We start from the raw sequence: 22,374 nt of genomic DNA on the forward strand, positions 1-22,374 counted from the left end.
CTGATATCGTACACTGGAAAGCAGTGGGAGACCATAGTGGAATTGCATTCTTCGGCATACAACATTACATTTTTAAAAAGCTACAAAAATAACAATATATAGGGGGAAGTATTTAAAGGACTCGCTCTTCCCTCCATCTGTTCCCATAACTAGCAGGGAAGTTACATGGGTTTCACGGAGGCAATAAAAGCCCCCTAAGGGCAGCTCGCTTCTAGCAACCCCCGTGTTACGGAGGCCTGCGAATTACACAGCAGTGTTTCCTACTAGAGCAGAGCCACAAATAAAAAGCCATCGCTTGCAACGAGAAAGCAGTGTTCCCTTAGGTACCAGTTTAATGTTAATCCAAAAGATGTTTGAAACTGACTCTTGAACATTATTTTAAAATACTATGGGAACACAAGATGAAACTGGGGAAGTGCTAAACTTGCCAAGTGGGAAGCCAGGGAAGCTGTGCTCAGAAGCCACCTGCTAGTAGGACTGCATTGTTATGAGGCTACCCCCGAAAATGGAAACTCCAAGTTTCTCACCAACCCTCAAAAAGAGAATGTAGGTGCCAAAGTAGTCCTTAGCATTTATTTTAAGCAGCTTCATACTGTTTTACAAACATTAAAACCCCAGCGTAGCAGCCTCAGGACGCTGCTCAGCTCCGTTTCCAAGGAATGACACGTGCCGCCCTCCCCCAGCACGCACCGCCACACGTACTGGCACACACTGACTCAAGTAATTGCAGTGTTTTGTTAAACGAAGGAAGGTGGAACAGATGTTTTCTTTGATGCCCCAGCCCTGCGAGTGCTTAAGCACAGGTTTAATAACATTTGTGTTATTTTCATTTTCTAAGTACCTTATCTAGTCTTCCCTTTCCTTCATAGCCCTTTATTGGACTGTTCACATATGTGAGCTACATGTTTGAAGTGTTAGGAGAATCAGTTCATCACTTCCACCTTCATAAGGAAAAATATTTCATTAAAAGGCAAAACTTCTCCACAAATGTGATTATTCCCACCTGTATAAAGACTTCATCATTTATAAAACAGACACCAGTTTGAAGTTTTTTGTTTTTAAAAAGGGCCATTAGCATCTCCCTAAAATGCTTAACAACATTTTGCAAAAGAAATGACTTAACGGGCTAAATAATGTGTTTCTTTAATTTTTCTTCAATTTCTACATGCTGAATGTCATGCTTTGCTTCCTGAGTGTCAGGGTGACGCTTCATCCCTGATGCAAGTATTTATTATATTATCATCAGCAGGGGAAAAAAAAAAAGGCAGTATTTGTATTTTTAAAGCAGGAGGCCCTTAGGGAAAGAAACAGCTGCAAATCTCAGAGAAATGACCAGAGAAATGTTTGAGGCCCTGAGCCCTAGAGTGGGCCAGAACGGGGGCCGGCTGCCACAGCGCAGGAGGGAGGGCGGCCAGAGCCCTCCCAGACAGCGCAGGGGCCGGGTCCCTGAGGGCCGCCCCGGGCTCCGCTCGCCCCAGGGCCTTCTGCAATAGCGGATCCTCCGCAACACCAAGGACCACCCTCCTCCAGCCAACGCGGCGGGGACCAGATTTTTGGAAGTTCTTTATTTTTGGTCACCTAATACCTCCCACTAGGGAACTACTGTCGAGACTGTAAGGGGAGGAGGAGGGATATATTTTGTTTAGGTGCATAAAGAAAAAAGTGTATCTGGCCCATGAAAACATGCAGCAGCAGGCTGGATGGAACCGGCAGTGTTCAAGCTCTTTTCAGAAACTCTGTAGTCTTTTGTCCACTCTATGAAAAAAGAATGTCCATTCCATATGAACACAGGCTTCCCGCCTGGAACTAGCTGCAAGAACAAATTTTACCAAAAAATGTTAACCAAAAAAAAAAAAAAAAAAAAAAGTAGAGCTGAAGTTGTAACTCAATATATCCACTCTTTAAAGGAAAGGCAAGTACACCTCCTGCTTAAAAGCAGGTGACGTTAAATATGTGAGATGAGGATTTCTGATACTAAGAAGCAATAGAAGAAAAAAAAGAAATTTATTAATCACAGATTATGACCTATTCCCTGATGAATGAGACACATTTGGATGTTATTAACACTCACTCTATTTTAACCTAATCAGCATGTTTAAAATTTGGTAGTAATAGGGGGTTCTTATTTGCCAACCTTGTTTTGTTTTTATTTAAACTTTTTTTTTTGACCTAGGTAAGTGCAATTTAATGAAAAAGCAAATATTCCTCTGAGTTACAACGTAACAAAAATAAGAATCTCGAAGGCTCCAGGACAATGGAGAAGAGAACGCCAGCTCATTTTATATTTGACGTTGGAAATAATGAGAGCAGGGTAGAAACGTAACTTAACAAAACACCCTCACCTACCCCGCCACGCTCTAAAGCCAAGTGAACTCCCATCAGCCCTAACGCCCGGAAGGCTGCAGCCAGCATTTCAATGGAGACACCACCTCAGCAACGCTAGAGCCCATATTTCCAGTTCAAATTTCACAGAACAACTACTATCACGAGCCAGAAGATCTTAGAGAACTGGGTGCCCGAAGTTAAACAAATGAGCTTAAAAGTGGAGCACTTTAAAGTGAGCTGGGTTCTCGAAATTCCATTTGACGCCAATGTGACTGCGGTGACAGATGCTCACCGCTCACCACTTCACAAGGTGCATTTTAAATGCAGAGCCAGAAACACAAGGCAGACACCCCTGTCCTCACCATTATTTTTAATGAAGTCTTGGTCATCTCTACACCTGCATCGTGGCAGCCCAGACTTCCAGACCTGCATCCTTTGCCCAGACTGGCCCTGCATGGAGATGGTGAAGAGCTCCCTCCTGCTTATACCAGGTGCCAAGGAAAGCCTGCTTAGGCAGGATTACTCTTCACTGCCCATTAGCTTATTAAGAAATAGATTAGCCACAAAAGGATAAAAACAGTAAAAAAATCTTTTTTCCTTGCACCCCAGTTCTCCAGCAGATCTGTACAGTAAAAACCTCTTCACCTGCACATGACAGGACCATGGGAAGCAAGGTTATCTCTGCGCCTCTGCAGACTTAACACACAGCCAGGTCTCCTCGTGAAATTGAGGTCTTAGAGTAAGCCAAGACAACTGCAGGTTAAGTTAATCAAAAAGTACATTAAATTTCTTACTCAGTGAACTGAATGCTGATAAGCAAACACTTAACTTAGACTGCAAGGTTTAGTCTGCATCAGAGGATGAATATCAATATTTGGTCACTACTGGTACAGACAGCTCCTCACTACAGCTATAACAGGTATTGATACACGCTCTCTGTTCAAACTTTCAGAAAGAAAATACCAACCAATCTTTACTAATGAAAACAATTCTGCTCATCTGCCATATCCTCAGGTCTCAGCCTGAAACATAATTACTACAAGGACACCATTAGATACAAGCATAAGGAGTTTATCATGTTGTTTTAACTTCTATGGAATATTTCAAATTGAGTTTAGGCAGGTAGATATTTTAATACAGGAAATTCAGGATAAGTTTGGTCCCTGTCTAAGTGCATTCTTTGAGCTCCCTGAGTACTATAACATTCCTTTCCTACAGTGACTTCTGCCAGATGCTGAATAGAGTGGATTTACACGGCTGCATATAACAGCTATTGACTAAAGCAAAATACAGTACCACAAGATTTTACAAAATATGCAGGTGCCTATTTCAGCATTTTGCCCCTACGCATCTAAATCAAGTGTGAACCTTCAACTTCTCACATCTCTCCTTTAAATTCCACAAGTGGCTAACTTCACATCATTAAAGAAAAATAAGAGTGCGAATAACTCACTTTTAGCACTCTTTGTATCTTGGCAGATATTCTCACCATTCACTGTCAAGAAAATATGCAGGCTGACACAAGGCAGTTACTAAAAGCCCTTTGGGACGGCCCATCTCAGTTCAGGGACTGGGATCAGTGGACGAAGTTGTGCAGGTTTCTTTTGTTAAAAGAAACATAAATGGTACTAAACATCCAACCATCTAACACCACATTTACAAAACACAGTAGTTTTACAGCAGTTGGTAATTAAAAAAAAAAAAAGATATATATATACACACACACACACACACCACTTCAATACAAGTACAAGCAAAGTCTCTGCTGAGAATAAATTATAATATACCCAATCTTAAAAATAACTGTAGGTCAAAGCAGTGTTCAGCATTTACTCATTGACATTTTCAATTTTCATAAAAAAAAGGGCAACACATTCAAAAAGTAAAAGAAACTGAGGAAATATATATTTACTTTAAAAAAATTATATATAAAATAACAAATTATCAACAGTTCATTACGTAGCATCAATATAGCATTCAAAGTTACTGAATCAATCAGTATATGCTAAAGATAAGATACTTTGATACCAAACGAGGCCTCCAGTCACTTTAGAATTTTTAATTATTTAGCTCATTAAAGAATAATACTATACCTAAAATTCAACAGATATGGCTGAATCTGTGCACTAGTTAAAATATAATATCCTAACTGCACATAAAAAGATGCATTTATATATAGACTTTACAGTGTATGCATGTGTGTGCATATATTTTGCCACCAACAAACACAATGCAGACAACAGAAGGCAGCACAGAAATAGTGTTTTGAATATAAAAATGTTTCATTTTCAATTTAGTAGAAAATGTATAATTTGCATTTTGGCAGACTTACTGGTACTACTATATAAAACCAGGAAAAAGAATCATGCAAAGGGGTTAGGATTATCCTTAAAGGTTTCTTAAGCGAAAACAAAAATGGCCAGCAGAATTGAGAATAGCTGGCAATTAATGGGAAAAGTTTCCAAAGACAGCATAAAATACCGTTTAGTTTTGTTTTTTTAAGTCTGGTTGCACCCTGGTACAGCTCATGAGTTCTACTTTCTTTTTTTCCCTTTCCTTTTTTTTTTTTTAATTTAGGATCAAAGAAAAGTCCTCCTTTTCCTTCCACAGATACTCTGTTAAGCTCAAATGATTTCAGAAGCAGAGTGGTGTGGAGGAGGTGGAGGAGGAAGGAAAAAGAAAAAGCGGGGGGGACGGGACGGGACTTAAAATGCTACCAAAAAATAAGCACACTGAAAAAAATAGGTATTTTTCTTTCCCCTGCTTACAACTGTTTGTTAAAAAACAAGCAAACAAACCAAGACACTTTCACCATACCAGCCCCGCTACTGGCTTTCCTAGCGGACTCGGTACCTTCCCTGGGCATCCCGTTTCCCAGAGCGTTCTGCGCACTGCCCGTGCCTCCGAGGGCACCGTGTCCCCGTGGCCCGGCCGGTGCTCCCCGCTCTAGCTGCAGCGCCTCACGTGCTCCAGGACGTACTCAGGGAAGTGCAAGCTGCACACCTGCAGACCGTCCAGCTTGCAGGGCATCCTGGGGTACTCATCCTCCTTCCACTTGTTCTCCTCTGGATCGAAGGTGAGGATGGAATCGCTGTAGTGCCCGTTGTAGCACAGGCCTCCGAGCACCATGATCTGCTTGTCCAGGACAGCCACGCCGTGGCCGCTCCTCCCAATGGGCATGGAGGCCAGGATGGTCCACTGGTCCGCGTCCGGGTCGTACACCTCCGTGGAAGGACACCCCTGGGACTCAAAGGAGGCCCTCAGGATCACACAAACGCCCCCAAAGACATACAGCTTCCCGTTGTACGAAATCATTTTGTGAAAGCATCTCGCGTAATTCATCTTGCATTTGTTCTCCCAGCAGTTGGTGACCACTTGAGTCCTCCTTGTGCGTTGCTCCACCGTCCCTTCTTTACTGGGGTCAAAGACACACACTTGCTTAGAAGTTGATGAGGATGTAATTCCACCAGTGATGTACAGCTTGTTGCCGAGCACAGTCCCTTCATGTCCATACTTATTGACTGGATAAGGATCCACAAATTCCCATTTATCTTCAGTAATATCATACCGCTCAGTCGAGTAAAATGTTTCATCCCTGGTTCTGCCAGCCACCGCGTAAACGTACCTCCCGATCACTCCGACAGCAAACTCGGAGCGCGGGACAGACATGTCTGCCATCCGCAGCCACGTGTTCTGCCTCGGGTCGTAGCGAAACACCTTGGAGGAGGCGTGAAACTCCCCGTCCGGCCCCAGTTCTTCCCCGCCTAGCAGGAACACAAAGTTGTTCACAATGGCCAGGCAGTCTGGTCGCAAAGGTACTTGAGGACCCTCCAGTTCCCACCAGACCCTCGGTTTGTGCAAGAGAAGAATTTTACTGTTCACCATGCTGTGCCCTATCATTCCTCTGAACACTGCGGTCTGGGGCTTGGCAGAGCGGATTTTGTTTGATTTCATTTCCATCAAAGGCTGCTGGTGAACACTATGGAAGTAATTCATGGCTTGGTCAACCTCGTGTCGCAGCTGCCGGGAGTACCGGTAAAACTCTGATGTTTTTACCTATGAATACATTTAAAAGATATTAAAACAGTGACAAAGAGAAACAATGCAGAACAACCTAAATGAGTACGTGTCGTTAAAGGATTATTATACTTAGTTTCAGGTGGATAAGCTTTGAGAACAGTTGCATTTGTGCATGGATGGTCAAACTGAACTATAATGATCTACAAGCCAGAGGGCAACCCAGTGACTGACAGCAGGAGCTAATGTTTCAGCTAGACACTCACATGCTGGATTTAGGTGGGATTAAGGCACGACTGAAATTCCCAAGGTCAAAAATCATTATTTCTTCTCCCTTCAAAGACTTATATCACTCTTATATTAAAAATGCACTACTGCCCAGGTTTGGAAAAACATCTACGTGCTTATTCTGGGTTCACCAAGGTCTACTCCGGTCTGCTGAATTCTCACAGCGAAGACCAGCAGGATTTCCCAAACTGGAGGCTGTGCTCACAGTGTTCCACTGGCGAGGGGATGACAAGGAGGGTGCCCAAGGCCCTTCCTTCCGAGCAGGAGACTGCGCAAAATGCTGAGCACGACGGCTGTTACCCTGGCATCCCCACGGCCTGTTGCACACCCTTGGCCAGGAGGGAGATGCTGCCCTGGCTGCACATTTTAGCGGCATCTTGGCAAAGGCGGGTTTGAACCTCCGCTTCCAGCTACCACCTTTGAACTGCCCTGCAACAGGGGAGTGCCTTTTCACTCCCCATCTCACAACCTGAAAAGAGTTAACTCTGCTCAGTTTTTTAAAGTAATGACTAAGATTCTACCTTTTGGGAACCTTTCTTACTCTCGGAGCTATTTCGAGTTCATGAAACAGGTCCCGAGATAATTCAAAAACAGACAGTGAACGTTTTCATTTAGGCAATGCCAGGCAGCAGCCCCCGCGTCAGCGTGAGTCACTCTACCCATGCAAGAAGTGTAGGTGTCTACTGTAGCATTCTGAATTATGCTTCCAAACAAAACATCCAGCTACTGCTAACCCCTCAAACCCTTCATCGGGTTTCATAAGTAGCCTCAGCATTTTTCCCGCAAGCTGGGCTGCTTTCAAATGGTCCAAACGCTTTTAGTTCCCACCAGCTTTAATCAGGGGCGTAACACTCTGAAGCAGAAACGTGAGGCCACTCCTACATCTCAAGGACAGACCAGACCGTGAGACGACACCTGCAGCTTTGCTGCGACTTCTGCCTCCCGTGGGCTCCTGTGCCCTTTCCCAAAGGAGAGGGGCCTGGAGCACCCCTGACACACACGGGGATAGTTCAAGGTTTTCACACACATAGACTAATACAAGCCATTATATCAAATATACCTTCTGCGCTATTCACGCATTAATTACAATCCAGACTTTAATCACTTGCTGTCTTCATGCTCAGAAATTCAACTTACATTTGCTTTGTGAATTCTTCTCAGGATAATATTCAACTTTTTTATACTCTGCTGATCGGGGCAAAAGTTTACCTCAGTAAAATGCTTATAAGGTATGTATGCTAAGCCCAGCTCTTGCAGAGAATAAAAGATTTATGTTGCCGTAAGAGCCCCACAGATCTGTTTATATGGCAGGAGAAGCACCACAGCAGGTATTTTCTTGTGTTAGAATAATCCATATGCCTCACCTGTCTGAAAAGACTGAACGTTAATGCCAAAAAACATGCAGAGGAGAGAGAAAAAAAACCACAAAACACTGCTTATAAAAATTGAGTGGGGAAAAAAAAAGGAAAGTCATAAGGATTACTACAAAAAAAAAGAAAGAAAAAATGAAAAAATACACATCAAGTTAAAATGATATGAAGCACTTGGAGTGAGTAACCTTGTCCTCAAAATCACCGTTCAAATCCTACAGCAGCAGCAGTATTTCCTGCCTCTGTGCACCCAGTGCAGCACTCTCCCCTGGCAGGGAGCACCGCAGCGCGCCTCTCGCCACTCTGCTCCTGCACTTCTGCAGCCCAACTGCACCCAGGAGGCAGGCAGAGAGAAACACAGTCTGCTTCATGGACAAGCTCTCCAGAGCAGGGACCACTCTCAGCAGTTCAGCACTGCTTATCCTGATGGAGACAAGGACACCAAAGCAGAGCCTCCGTCTCCTGCCCTAAGCCCAGCCGCCTGAAAGGGCAGGGGCTGCTCCCGCCCTCAGCTGAGGCTGCACAAGGCAAAGGGAGGAGGGTTTCACCTTCACCTCTGTCTTTAGGTGATCTCCCACCACTACCTGAAAATCCTATTTGCTAAGGAAAAGCCTTGGCACACCTACCCTTTGGAATAATTTTACCGGAGTTTTAAGTATTTGTCTTTAATCAAAAAGGGAAGGAGGTTTTAAATCTAGGTATTTAAACACAGCCAACTAAGTTATACATATACTTCAGCTTTAATACATTAAAGAACATGGCCCACAGCAAACCTTTTGTGGCAACAGATGTCTGTCTGATACCCAAAATATGCCAAAGTCTCTCAGCTTATAAAGGAAGACTTCTGCCACTACCAGTTATTAGCAACGAGTAGTAGTAGACTAATAAACATCTCAGCGGTTACTAGCAGACCGGTTTTTACTATAAAATTAAAACAAAGGAGTTCTAAAAGGCACATTCTCCTAATAACCAAGGTGCTAAATCAGAGAGAACACTCACAAGTTTGGGCAAAACACTTCATAGGTAGAAACATGTAATAACTATGGTGAATCCTGAAGTAGAACAAATATCCACTCAGCTCCAAGCTGACAGAAAATATTAGTGCTTCATAACATTTTCAAAGCTGAAACTTTTTAACCCCCAGCCTTATTCAAAAAAAAAAAAAAAAAAAAAGGATATTAAAGGATGACTAGTGATCAAGCCACCAATAGTGGCGCATACTTCCCCACAGCATGCTTGCACACTTCAGCTTTCTAGCTAAAATCTTCTTCCAGAGGGCCTGCGGTGCCACTGCATTAATGCAAGAACTCCCCAAAGAGCCACGAGGGAGACAGCGCCCCAAGGGGAAGCGCAAACCTCCCTGAGCAGTCCACCAAGGCCACTGGGCACAACGAGCCTTTTAGTTACACACGCAGCAACCAGCAAAACCAAAGGAAGCAGCAGGTCATTCCATTAAAATGAAATTTAGAAACCCTCTAAGCACATCCCCCGAGTAGTCAATACCAGTAAGATGGGTATTGACCTGGTGATCCAACCAAAGCCAACAGCATCCCTTGAGCCACAGTAAACTGGGGATGGGCTGCACCTCCGCATCTTCATTTTGTTTAGGTTAAAAAAAAAAACCTCAGTAAAAATCTCTGACTTCCCAAATTCAAGCGACTTATCACTGCCTATTTTCCTGCTGCATTGCATGGAGTCTTTTCCAGTCACAGCAACTGGACAAGTTTAAGATCTTTTCATCTACAGTCTAAGAAAAAAGAAAGTCAAAATGTAAGCCTTTACATTTCTAATTTGAAAAAATAATCCCCTGCATGCATCTCATGCTTTCTTCATGAAAACATTTCCTCTTCATTTTTTTCCTCATGTTTTCTTTTTCTTCAAAACAGTTATGCAAATCCAGTTTCAAAACTACTTTGAAGTGCCTGACTATTATTTGCAAACCTGCAGCTAAATCTTAACATGTTATAGTTCAGGGTAGATATGTGAACCTGACTCCTACTGTGGAACTGGAAAATAAAGCACGAAAAACTCTGTATGCCCTAAAAGTGACTCTATTGTCTCTAGCCACATAAGTGGCCACTTAAGTATTTTAAAGGTTATAAAATTGTGCTCTCAGTTTTCTAAAGCAGCTAATTCTGAATGAGTGATTCAATTAAAACTCAAAGAACACAGAAGCTATGCATGTCATGTCTCTTAAATGAGTTTAGACAAGTTCTGTCAGAGTTGTAGAGAGTCAATTGCTCCTTCTCCTTGGGCAGGGGGGAAACTCTAGGTCTTGCTGTAGATTAACAGTAATCAAAAGTCTAAATCCATCAGTCCTGTAACAGGAGTCCATATTATTATCACATGTACGTATTTCTAGGCATATCCTAAGCACAGTTATAAGCCTGACAGCAAACATTATAATTTTAAACATACTTATTCCAAGCCAGTCAAATACCTGAAGTTACATGTATGCCTCCAAAATAACCACAACCTAAACCACCTTGTAACCAAGCATACACGGCAAGGGACAAGCTACTGTACCTAACAGTGAATATAGGGGGAAAAAAGGAAACCTTTTCTTAATTTAGATTATTATTTACTTACATTCCCCGGTCACTAAGAAATAAATCAGTCAGTACCTGTATAGGGCTTTGAACATTTTGCAAGCCTTACAAATCACTTGCTGTTTTATAGCTTAAGTACAGAAAGAGAAGATAAAGGAAAGCACAGACTCTGCAGCAAGGACAATACCCTCAAACTGAGTGCTTTGACGTAGTTTCTAAGAAGGAATAGCAAGAGAAATTATCAAAAATCAAGCTGTATTCTAACTGCAGAGAGCTCTCAAATCAGCGTGGAGTCAACAATCTGTATGCTAGAATTGAGATATTCAGCACACAGATTTACTAGAAGTATTTGTAAGTCAGCAACGACTGTCAGGCAGAAGACTGTCAAGAGCAGTATCTATATATAAGGTAAGGAAGAACCCACTAATCTCACCCACTAGACACTTCTTAGAGCTTCAGAATAAAAAGTTTTAGAAAAATATTTTATATGTATGAATTATTAGGCATTTAAGTTTTTTTTTTTAAAAAAAAGAGAAAACCAAAAAGATATAAGCATGACAAAATTACAATGCCATCTTCTCAAAAGTGAACTTCTGGACACAGGAAGAGATAAGATGCAAAAAGCTGGACTGACTAATGTGATGTTTGTCCATCTCCAAAGTTTTTGATTTAAACTGGGAATTTATCAGTCAGCAGGGAATAGTCATAACAAACCCTGCAGACTGGACATTAGGAAAAGTTTCCCAATTTTAAGGAGAGAGCAGTTCTAAAACAACATTTTTATTGTAGTGAAAAAAAAAAAAAAAAAAAAAAAGGAAGGGATCTTGATCACTATGTGAAAACAAATCACATGACATGATCACCTGAAACAGCAGGGACCTGAACTCAATGATTTAGTTAAATTTCCCTTTAATTTCCCTTACGATTTACAGAGCTATGAATATGTCCCAAATACTGGAGGGTGTAACACGTATAGTGGAAGTTGTGTTTCTCCATGTGCCCTTCTCCTTTATTTTTCACCATTCCCCAAAACCTTGCCTCATCTATCCTACCATTTTCCCCCAAACATCTATTTTGGCAGCTGAGTAACAGCAGTATCTGTTCATATTTCAGAGACAGCTCTTCCAAGACAGAGCAAGCAAACAGGTTACATTTGCTCTTGTGCACCCCAAAGCCCGTCAGGCTTGAGGTATCAACCCAGAGTCACTCTATTCCTTTTCACATGCAAAAACAGCTAAGGCTATAAATCTGTTTAAGAAAGAAACTGATGAAGGAAGAAAAAGAAAGGCTTAAAAGGCCAAAAGAATCCTTACTGCCACTTGCAAAATTAAATTATGTAAGTTATTTATATACTACGACAGGCATCTCAGAAATGCGTATTAGCAAGATTACATAAGAGTGCAGATGACAAGTGAGTGTACAGCTAATACCGAGTTCCCTGAACCATAAAAGTCAGCCTCAGTGTATTTTTGGTACAGACAGGAGTTTACCCTTTGCAGGCTGAAAAAAAAGGGTGGGTTCCTGGGTGCTTCAGGATCTCCAAGAAAACCATTATTGATATTTTTCCCCCCTTCTACACACAGGCAGTTGTTGTTCTTCAAGCTCCTGTGGGTTAACAGATGCATCCTGCTATTAAAAAGTAAGAGGCCAATATTCTTACGTTAGCTTCAAACTTTTCATTTGTCATGTTGAATTACTCGGTGCTTTCTAGCTGTGCCCTAAAATGAACGCATTTCTAGCTGCAGTGACAAGCGGCACTTACAGAACAGTGCTTTCCCGTGCTGAGCCTCCCTACCTCTGCAGCACTCCAGAAACTACGCTGGCTTCTCCCTCTGGCCACATATAGTTAATGGATAAGCTGTCCATGCAGGTACATAATTTTGAATGCTGAAAATGACCTCTCTCCTAGAGTTGTACCTATGTGGTTGTTTGATAGGTACCAGGATCAAAAGTGAAAAGCAAAATACTCCCAAAGTTATACCTAAACATAATCCTGAAGATGAACATCACTTTTTCACTCCCATTTATGGAGATTTCAGTGAAGGCGACCTGGAACACATACCCCAAAAACTCAGGGGAGTCGAGGCAGCCTCTTTCACATGGATCTTACCCTATTTGACTGCCTTTAAGAAAGAACACTTTGTGAATCCTCTTGGTTTATCTACTGAAGGCCTTAAATTACATAATAAAGGCTTTATTAAAAAGACAACATTACACAGTATGTTGCAGAGTTGCTCTCTTACTAGTTGGAAATGAATTAACTGAATATAAATATTACATCACTGTTTTAAAACATACTTAGGTCCTTATTTGTCTACAAGCTAATATAGGAAAATATATTTTAAGTATTATCATTTCCTGTATTCAATTCACACAAAAAAGTGTAAAAAAGCATTAATCTCTAAATTAATGAATAGCTTTTATGATTTAAAATACAAATAAACATAAACTAGAAGCTACTATGATTTAAAATACAAATAAACATAAACTAGGAGCTACTAAGACCACTAAAAGCAATACAATCTTATGTGTATATTCACTACATACCGAAGAAAAAAAAAGTATGGAAAATTAATTTAAGAAGCCCAACAAAAACATAAGATACTTAAATCCTACTAAATCGATGACAGATCAAAAATACACAAGTCAATGTTACATCTGATTACACAAAATCAGCATTTTTGTTAAAACAAACAGGACAAATAAGAGAATTACCAATTTGAATGCCTCTATATAACCAGACTGCAGGAGAGCTACTTATGCATTTTGCAGTTCTCAATAGTTGACGAATACTCTGGGCTTCCCAGGAGCTAGGGAACATCATGTTTTTTTTTCTATGTTTCAACAGAACAGCAGAAAGAGCAAATTCTCCTTTAACCTCCTAACACATACCTCAGTTGAATATTGAATCACATGCTGAAAAGATTTCCTGGATACTTAGGTAAGTTATTTACACTTTGCACTGCTAATTTGGATTGCATTACGTGCAAAGTGTAAGATCAAGTTACCAACGTAACTGCAAGATCAGGGCTCACTTCCAACTACTGCATAACAGCACAAGGGCTGAAAAAACAACAGCAGCAGCAAAATCCAACCTGCTCTTCTAACAGCAGGTGCTAGTTGTCATTTGTAAATAAAAGAAGTCCTGTACTTAGTACATGTGAAATCTACAGTTACTCTGTTTGTTTTGATTATATCGCTAGCACTTATCCCGCACACACATCCTGCAGAATGTATGCAGGCCAAAAATCTCAGGGGAGAAAAAAAAAAAAAATCAAGAAGCAACTGGGGGGAAAGAGTTAAAATGACTGAAATAAAACTTTATACAGGTGACCTTATTTTAAAAGGTCCTTTCTATAAGAAGTCATTTAAAAGCACGTACGCAAACCTACCTGCTCTCCAGTCACTCTACGTACTATTTTCTAACATTTAGATGACATGACCTTGGGATGTTCATCTTCTACAGATAGGCTAGAAAAATAAATGCTGTCTTTTTGTCGCTCCTAACAGGCTTGGGAATCTTACCTATTTAACGGCATGCTGCCCTAGCTAAATGATGAATCCTGTCTACTGCTTTTCAAATGCACCAACCTTCTCAAAAACACTGGATGGTGTCATCAAACAAAACCTGATGTTCTGAATGATGGTGTCCGTATGCCTCCAGCGTCTTCTATCATGGCGCAGCCAAGCCTGAACGGCTTCATAGAGCTCTATCTCTGGAAACCTGCTCAGGTGATCGTTATCCAAGTAAGTCATGAGCTTTTCAAAGCTCAGATAGGAAAGAAAGTCAGGTCTGGACATGAGCGGCACAAAATTCTCTAGAAGAAAGGAGTCCAATTTTTCCCTGACTCCTTCGATGTTTACACCAAAATCATCCAAAAGTCTCATAATTTCTGCACAGTTTTCTAAGCAGATCTTAGCTAAGAGAAAAGAGCAGCAAAATTTTACCACCTCTATCAGCTGGACATACATGGCAGCCTGAAGGATTTCATGAACAGTGTTCATACTCAGTTCAATAGTTCCATAGTACATGAATTGGAGGACATGACTGAAGCCTGTAGCTGTCAGACCTTTCAAATGGATTTTGTCCTGATCTCGTTCTCGCATGTCAGCTGTGAACATAATCCTGAAGTAATCACTCTGGGTGGCAAGCAGGGCTTTATGGGCCTGAAACTGGTGGTCTTCAATGACAAGTGTGACATCAAGAAGCAATCCCTCCTCATACAGTGCTCTGAATCCAGCAGAGACACTGGTGTCATGGATGGAGGAGCTAAACCCTTCCACGTCCCCTGCCATGAATCACCTGGGGGAAAAATAAAATAAAAATAAAAATAAATTGTTATTTCTAAGAGCAAATACAATACAAGTCCTTCCTGACCAGATAAATCCAAATCAAAATTACTTTCACTAACACAAGAATTTTCACCTTTTGTTTTCTGCCTTAAAAAAAATCAACTTAAGAAAAAACTTAAAATACAAAGTGCAAATATTTCTCCACCCCAAAATCTTCTGCTTTTAAAGAAAAGGGTAATGAACAAGAGTAAGTACAAGATCATGACAAACTGATTTAGCACTTCAAGCTAGCTGCTGGTTAGATAATGACTATTCAGCTAAAAGTTGGTCATAATTCTCCCCCACACCTTTCCCAACTGCTTCTAACTTCTTCTAAAGAGTTATCTCAGGAGATAACAAGAAAACACCCATCTTGGAACTTTAAAGGCATCAGAAGGAAAACAGAAGCTCCTTAACTTCAGAAACAAGCACCAGTAGGTCTTTACCCAAACTAAGTTTTACTCAAGTTTTACAACACATCGATTTATTTGCAAGTTATTTCTAAGAAAGTATTCTCCACTTCCAAAATGTTAATTTCTTGTGCTACAGTTTTCTGTAAAACAACATAGTCTATTTTTTTCTGCCCATTGTGGAAATTATTGGGTATTGAGATTTATAAAACACAAAATACTAAAGTTCATAGAAAGCACTGAAAAGATTAGATCACAATACTCCCTACTGTATCCTGGACTTAGTCAAGCTTAACTGCATATTAAGTATTAGAACATTTTTTTCAGATGGATAATGCTTTCAAAGTGCAAACTGCAGCTTAATTGTAAATAAATAAATGAAAAATGTTGCAGAACCCTACACTGATAAAGTGAAGGAAGTATTCTGTAAAGACAACCACTGAGAAACTGCTCAAGGGCAGGACATCGCATGTTTGAACACAGGCAAGAAAGGACAGCAAGCTGGGCACCTCTGGGCAGTAATTAGCTATAAGAATTGGCTCTACCATTTTTGTTTAAGCTAAGTTACACCTCAACGCTCACCTGAGCAGTTATTTGTGTATTTGAACACTTTACACTCTGATTTTCCTATAACTGATAGCAATTTAAGAGAGTTATGTAGTGTAACTGGGAACTTGTATAAGAGAGATCAAATAATATTAACATTAGCACATTTAAGACACTTAACTTCCAAAGCTATGGAACCGTAAGAGAGCAAGTGACACCGAAACGGTTCCAGGTTGGCGCTCCAGGTTTCATAGCTTCAGTGGCTGCTGCCATTTGCACGGGAGACTCCCTAAGGAGATAATCATCCGCAGCCTTAACACAGCCTGCGCACCATGGAGAACGGAGGCAGAGCTGCCCTTTCGCCCATGCAGGCCGAGGCGGCGAGTGGGTGCTGGCAGCCGCCCCCCCGCTGCTCCCGTGCTTTCCAAGCCCGCTGTCAGGCTTGGCGTGCGAGAGAGCTCACATCGGGCACACGCTCTCCAGAAAATCAGGGCTTTATAACAAAAATCTAATTCCCAAAAGCGGGAGGAGCAGCAACAGAACAAACCCAACACCCCAGTCGCTTTATTGCCAGGCAAAGGAAGAGCCACTTCTCTAACTCTTCCCGCCTCAAAGCGGAGCAAGAAACTAGCTGAAGCGGAAGCAACAACGTCTGGTTTTTTTCAAAATTTTGCTAATAGATTTTTTTTGGTATCAAGAAAAAGGTAAGTGCTAACACTAGCTTTTCTTGCATTCAAGCACTTTTAACACCTCCCTCCCACCCCCAGCTCTCTGATGTCTAATAATAGTTGAGCTCCTACTTCAGCATTTCCTCTTTAGGAGATTTAGCAGTCACTTGCCTGGCAGTCACAGGCCACCCATTTCCATAAGATACACAGTAACCTGACATAATCCAAGACAGTTTTGCTTGAAATCAGCCAAGGGGGATCAAAGATCCCTGGGGACTCTCTGTCGGCCCAGCGGAGAAGTTCCCCTCGGCTGCACTTCCAAGATAACCGGCAAGAAGGCAACATGAGGAGAGCTAGTACATGCAAGCACAGGAACAGGAAAATGCAGCAACAGATGAATAGAGATGAAAAGAATGTCAGAAATGAGGCAGCAGCACCTATTATTATCTGGGAGTAATGGCCCCATCGTACGGCTCACACAGGTGACAGTATCTTAAGGAAGAAGCTTCTTGAACGCAGCTTCTGTATAAAGGAACAGCACCAAGAAGCTCCAAAGGCACCCTGGGGGCTTGGACTAAGCGACACGAGGTGTGGGGCATCACACATTTCCGTGCGAGAAGAGTGCTGAAGCACGGGAACGGGCTGCCTGGGTAAGGGCTGGAGCCACTATCCCTGGCGGAGTTCAAGGAACATGTAGGTGAGGCACTCAGGGACACGGTTTAGCAGCCACGGTGGGAATGGGCTTACGGTTGGACTCGAAGATCCTGAACTTCTTTTTCAACCATAACGATTCCATGAGTAACTTAAGAAAAAGATAAGTACTCTGCAAATAAGAGAGAAATTAACTTTTATATAGTATACCTCTAGAAGGCCTTAAACAGGCAAGTGAAGATGGGCAGAGACAAACTGTAGTAAATAGTACAGTGAACTGTACCATAGTAAATACCCTGAAGGAAACATTTAGAGCATATTTAAGGAAAAGATAAAAACCCATCTATATATATACATATATACCCAAAATCAAAAAACATTATAAAGGTGCTTTACTTAAGAGTTTGCATTTTTCTGTTTTTTTGTTTTTTTTTTTTTTCAATCACTCATTTAACTTTGATTAAATAGTAATATAACAAGACAAATTCAGAAATAAGAAACATTTAAAGTTTTTAATCTATCAAGACAAATAAGTAATGTGGCAGGCAGGGATTCCAATTTTCGCATCTTGCTAAAAATGGCTTTTATGCAAAAATACATTGAAACCAGAAGTCCCACAAAACTCTACACTGTCAACATAAAGTGGCCAACTCCAAAATTACAATTGCAGCATGCTAAAAAAGTGGGGGGTTGGGCACTTAATCCCTCTGTTCACCTCTCTCCTTATATATTTTTTTAACTATATTATTATGCAAATAGTCAGTCTCCAATGACAACATATTTTGCCTCACAAACATCAGGGAGCATTTAATTAAATTCTTAAGCAGAGCTAAAAAAATTGATGAGACTACTCCACGCCACTAGGTAATGAAACTTCAGAAACCTGAGATTGAAGACAGAGAAGCGATTTGTCCTCTCCCTTTAAATAAAAACCATAAATATCCCTTGTTGGCCTAAAGCCATATACTATATATTTTTATCTGAATCACAAAAACATATGGCCAGTGTATAAACATAAAGAGGTTAAAATAATACAGTGACTTGGAACTAGACCACTAAAGGCATACAATAATAAACTACTGAAAATATTTCCATCTATAGCTAATGTCTCCAGTCAAAAGGTAGTTTAAATATTAAAAAGAAATACAAAATTAAATCTCTCCAACTAAGTCTTTTTTTTTTCTAAAGTACAGCTATCTCATTTCTCCCGCACATGCACTTGCAATCTTAGATATCATTCTGTGTACCACTCTAATGCTACAGCCAATTTCCCAAAAGGCAATAACTTTTTCTTTATATATATATACTTCCAATAAAAGTGCAAAATTCAGAGAGAGATTTTTTCCATCCATGCAAATCATGACAGTGTATTTGATTCTAAGGAAGACATGTAGCATAAACTGTTCTATCAGAAAACTGGAAGAAAAAAATAAAATCAGTGTTTAAACAATAAAGCGGGGAGGAAAAAAAATCTAAGTTAATGCTTCCCACTGTCCTGCTCATCCTATAGCTGACCAGTGTAACACAGCACTGGAAGTAAAATTCTCTGCTGAAAAGACCTAAAAAAGAGATACACTGATCCTTATTAGCCTGACATTTCTTCCCTTTTAGCACATAATGCATTACACAGTCTACTCTCTGTGACTGGAAAAACATTTTCTTGGAACACTGGTTTCTCATCTTTATTCTGCAGATGTAATAAAGGTCTGAAAACCCTGTTCCAGACTGCTTTTTCCTGCTGAACAAGAACTTTTTTCCTCAGGGCATCTAAAACTCATAGTCACAAAAGAAAGCAACAAAGTCTAAACGCACAGGCTGCTGAGAATAAAGTTATGAAATATATGCATTTGGCTCACATCTTGTTTGCTTTAAAAATCTGCCCCAAAATCAGCACTCCTGAAAGCGTGCCCTGAATGGAAGAATGTCTGCATTTTCTATGTAGGCTTCTATGCACTTTCTAGGGATAGAAACACACTCCTCTAGGAAGAAATGTTCACAAGACCAACTCCAGCACTTCAGCCGAAAGGCGGATTTTGGTTTTCCTTTACTGCTCTTTCTTAATAACTCATTTGAGAAGCTGAGAAAGAACTAGAAAGTTCCCATGTTTACAAATGACAAAGTATTTGTTCATTCTACTTTCCTCAAAGCAAATCTGAGTGTCCGTGTAAATGTAACTGACCAAATTCTAACCTACTAAAACACTGTACCCAGAAGTTACATTTTGTCAGACATACAGAACCATATTTTCATAACACAGAGTAGAAGTATAAAAAATTAAATACAGTAATCTCTTACATCTATCCCCTCTGTCCATTAAACGCACACACTTAAATGCAAATTTTACAGCCACTATAAATGTGATTTAGTTAGGCATAACGAAAAGTGCTTTCTGCAGAATACTGTGTCCCCAGTTTTGTTAAAACAAGCACTCGCTTGCACAAATAGGTTGCTTTCCCAGAGAAAGATTTTATACATATGTATGGAAGATTGAAACACTCAGGTTTTGGACATACAAGCAAAACACAAATGCACACATTAATCACTGAAAATAACGCCTCTGAATACAGGAAGGTGCAATGATTGAAGTATAAATAACCTATCTCTACATTACACCTTTATGTATGTGGTTTGACACTAAAACCATTAAACCTTGTTCAAACCACCATTTTTTCCATCACAATTCCTCACTAAGAGCAGCAGAGGGAATTAAAAGTGAGAATGATCAGTGACCAGTGGATATCAAAACGCCCCATTATTTCCAACTGTAGCAGATGTAAAGATCACATCAAGATTCTGCATACTATTTATTATTATTAATATGCTAGGCTTCAGGGAAAGGAAAAATAAAAATAAATAAATCAAGAACTGAAACACCCCAGTATTATCTAGTATGGTGGGAGAAGTCCTTGGTGTGAACCCTAGGTAAGAATTCCAAAGATAATCAATTACTCCAGAAGCAAGGATTTAAGAGCTTAACACCCACTGGCAGTCAAAGGAATTAGGCTGCTAAATGTCAAAAACTTTCAATGTTAAGACCTGGGTACTTCTGAAAACTGCACCTGCCTCACCTACAAGTTTTTCTTAGTTGCAGGGATCTGATAGCTCCTCTTGCAAATTCTGTCCACATTGCTACCTCCAAGCTACCTGAATCGGTTTACAACAGCAGCAGCATTTTTATAAAAGTCAACTTTTGCAAGGTCATTACGGCTACACTGGAAGCGCTGTCAGAAACGGTTACAAACAAACCTGCTAAAGCTGAAAATGGATTTTTGTCTTGGCTTAGTGCGGTTATACCTCACACTTCAAGCACGCCGAAACTCTGCTAAATGGTCTTTAGCAGCCTCCGCAGGGAATGCCACTAATGCCCTCTTTTTCTTTGGAAAAGCCTTTAGCTCAAAGCAGATTGCCGCTACTTGCCATTTGCATATATTTATAATGGACATTGTTTTCAACCTGTATTGCTTTGCGTCGATAAAAATGGATATAACCCAATTTAGTTTTTCTGCATGAAAGTATCTAAACATGTTATAATAGCAAAAAAAAAAAAAATTTAAATACCGTTCAACAGTTAGTTTTAACATATGTTGAATTTAGATGAGTACACATGGATTATGTCAAAAAACTCCCACTTTACAACACTAGCCATCAGAGAACAAAATATGCTCCCCAGATGGGCCATTAAATCAAGCTTTAAGATGATTATCAAAAGGGTTTTAAAGAAAGCATGTGCTCAACATTTTTAAGACTGCCAGGCAAACCCACGAGCTGAAGTTGATCAATACCTAATTACATCTAAACTTGGCTTTGTGATTTAACATTACTGGAAGATATTCACTAGTTTCCCCTAGTTAAGGTCTATCATGTGGATGATGTAACTGCATTTCACAGACACCTGACATAGTTTTAGTTGGCTAAAACTCTGCCATGGGTACGCCTGCACAAACAAACAGAAGTGCTCCGGTATCTAGAGCAAGCTGAGCGCAACGCTCTTCCAACGTTCTTCTGTCACTAGGCTAAGCAGTGACAGTTCATAAGGATAAAAAAAAAACCTTCATCTAGAAAAATTTGTATCATTAACACCTAAGTAGTAAATTATGGCAGTGATGAATTTGAGAACCAGTGCTCTCAAAGAGAACGTGTCCACCCTATCTTGGATGCTGGCAATCTTTGGTATACATACCGGTGGCTTCTGTAACGAGTCATGTTATTAAATTTAAGCACATTTTATCACTAAATATTGATCTTCAAAATATAGTTATTGAGAAAACCACATTTTCTACTGATAAACAGCAAGCATTTCACCACCAACAGTTAAAATGAAATCCTGGTTGTTCATATTGAAGCATTTGGCCTGTTAGCACTGAAAAACTTCAGCATTTTAGTAAAAAGTCAATGTATTATAGGCGGTAATCAAACTCTTTTAGCAAAATAATTTCAACATGATTGAGCTTCTCCTTACAACTCATTGACCTTTTTTGCTGTTACCTGTTAATTCATGTCAGCTTGATGAATACTTTATGGTAGCATTTTGGAAAAAAAAAAAAAGATATTAATAAGATTATGCTTTTTTGTCCAAGACACACTGCTTTCCATGCCACTGCCGAACACCAACCTCCTTTTTCAGTGGGCTGAAACTGAATATATCTCAACTAAATATATCGCAAGCATACTTGTTCCCCTCCAAAATAAATAAGTAAATAAATAATACACCCCCCACCCTGCAGATTGACAGCTTGGCAGCTAAAAACAGACAGGAGGTGAAAAAAAGGGCCCGCAGCCCCCGCGGGCGAGCAAGCGGCGGGAACGGGACGGGGCTCGGGGCTGGAAGAGGGACCACCAGCAACTTCCCTGCTCCTGACCTGCCTGGTTTTTTTTCCGTATTTCCCCTCCCCGGCGCGGCGGCCGTTACGGCGCCCCGCCGCCCCCAGCGGCACGTACCTCGGGGCAGCGCCGGAGAGGCGGCTCCTCCCGCTGGGCCCGCGGGGCCTCCGTGTAACATAAAGGCGGCTGCAGCGGCGGCCGAGAGGGAGGGAGGCGCCGGGGGGCTGCGGAGAGGGGCGACAGCGGAGGCAGGGCCGGCAGGAGGAGGAAGAAGGGGGACCCCGCGCTCCCTCCTCCTCCCCCCGCTCCGCTGCGGCCCGACCGCTCACTCCCCGTCGCCTTCCGCGCGGCCCCGCGCGCCGGTGGGCGCCATCTTCCCCCGCCGCGGGCGGGCGCC

General features: G+C 41.1%; 1 protein-coding gene across 1 annotated transcript; it reads right to left on the reverse strand.

Moving 5' to 3' along the window:
- Positions 1 to 5,270: 5,270 nt before the first annotated feature.
- Positions 5,271 to 22,180, reverse strand: KLHL15 (kelch like family member 15). Its single transcript, XM_088532758.1, has 3 exons — positions 22,095 to 22,180; positions 14,141 to 14,852; positions 5,271 to 6,381 (listed from the first exon to the last, which is right to left on the reverse strand). Exons 2-3 carry the CDS (start codon positions 14,843 to 14,845, stop codon positions 5,272 to 5,274), a joined length of 1,815 nt encoding a protein of 604 aa, XP_088388884.1. The 5' UTR covers positions 14,846 to 14,852; positions 22,095 to 22,180; the 3' UTR covers position 5,271.
- Positions 22,181 to 22,374: the final 194 nt, after the last annotated feature.

This window comes from Tinamus guttatus, unplaced genomic scaffold (assembly GCF_059628265.1).
Source record: "Tinamus guttatus ecotype Peru unplaced genomic scaffold, ASM5962826v1 Tinamus_guttatus_pri_ptg000470l, whole genome shotgun sequence".
NCBI lineage: Eukaryota > Metazoa > Chordata > Aves > Tinamiformes > Tinamidae > Tinamus > Tinamus guttatus.

Bases quoted from the DNA above. Each gene is read 5' to 3' on its own strand.
- KLHL15 (XM_088532758.1), bottom strand. From the start codon at position 14,845: ATGGCAGGGGACGTGGAAGGGTTTAGCTCCTCCATCCATGACACCAGT. The intron at 6,382-14,140 runs GTTGGTGCATTT...ATGTATTCATAG, and splicing joins CATCCAGTGTTTTTGAGAAG to GTAAAAACATCAGAGTTTTA.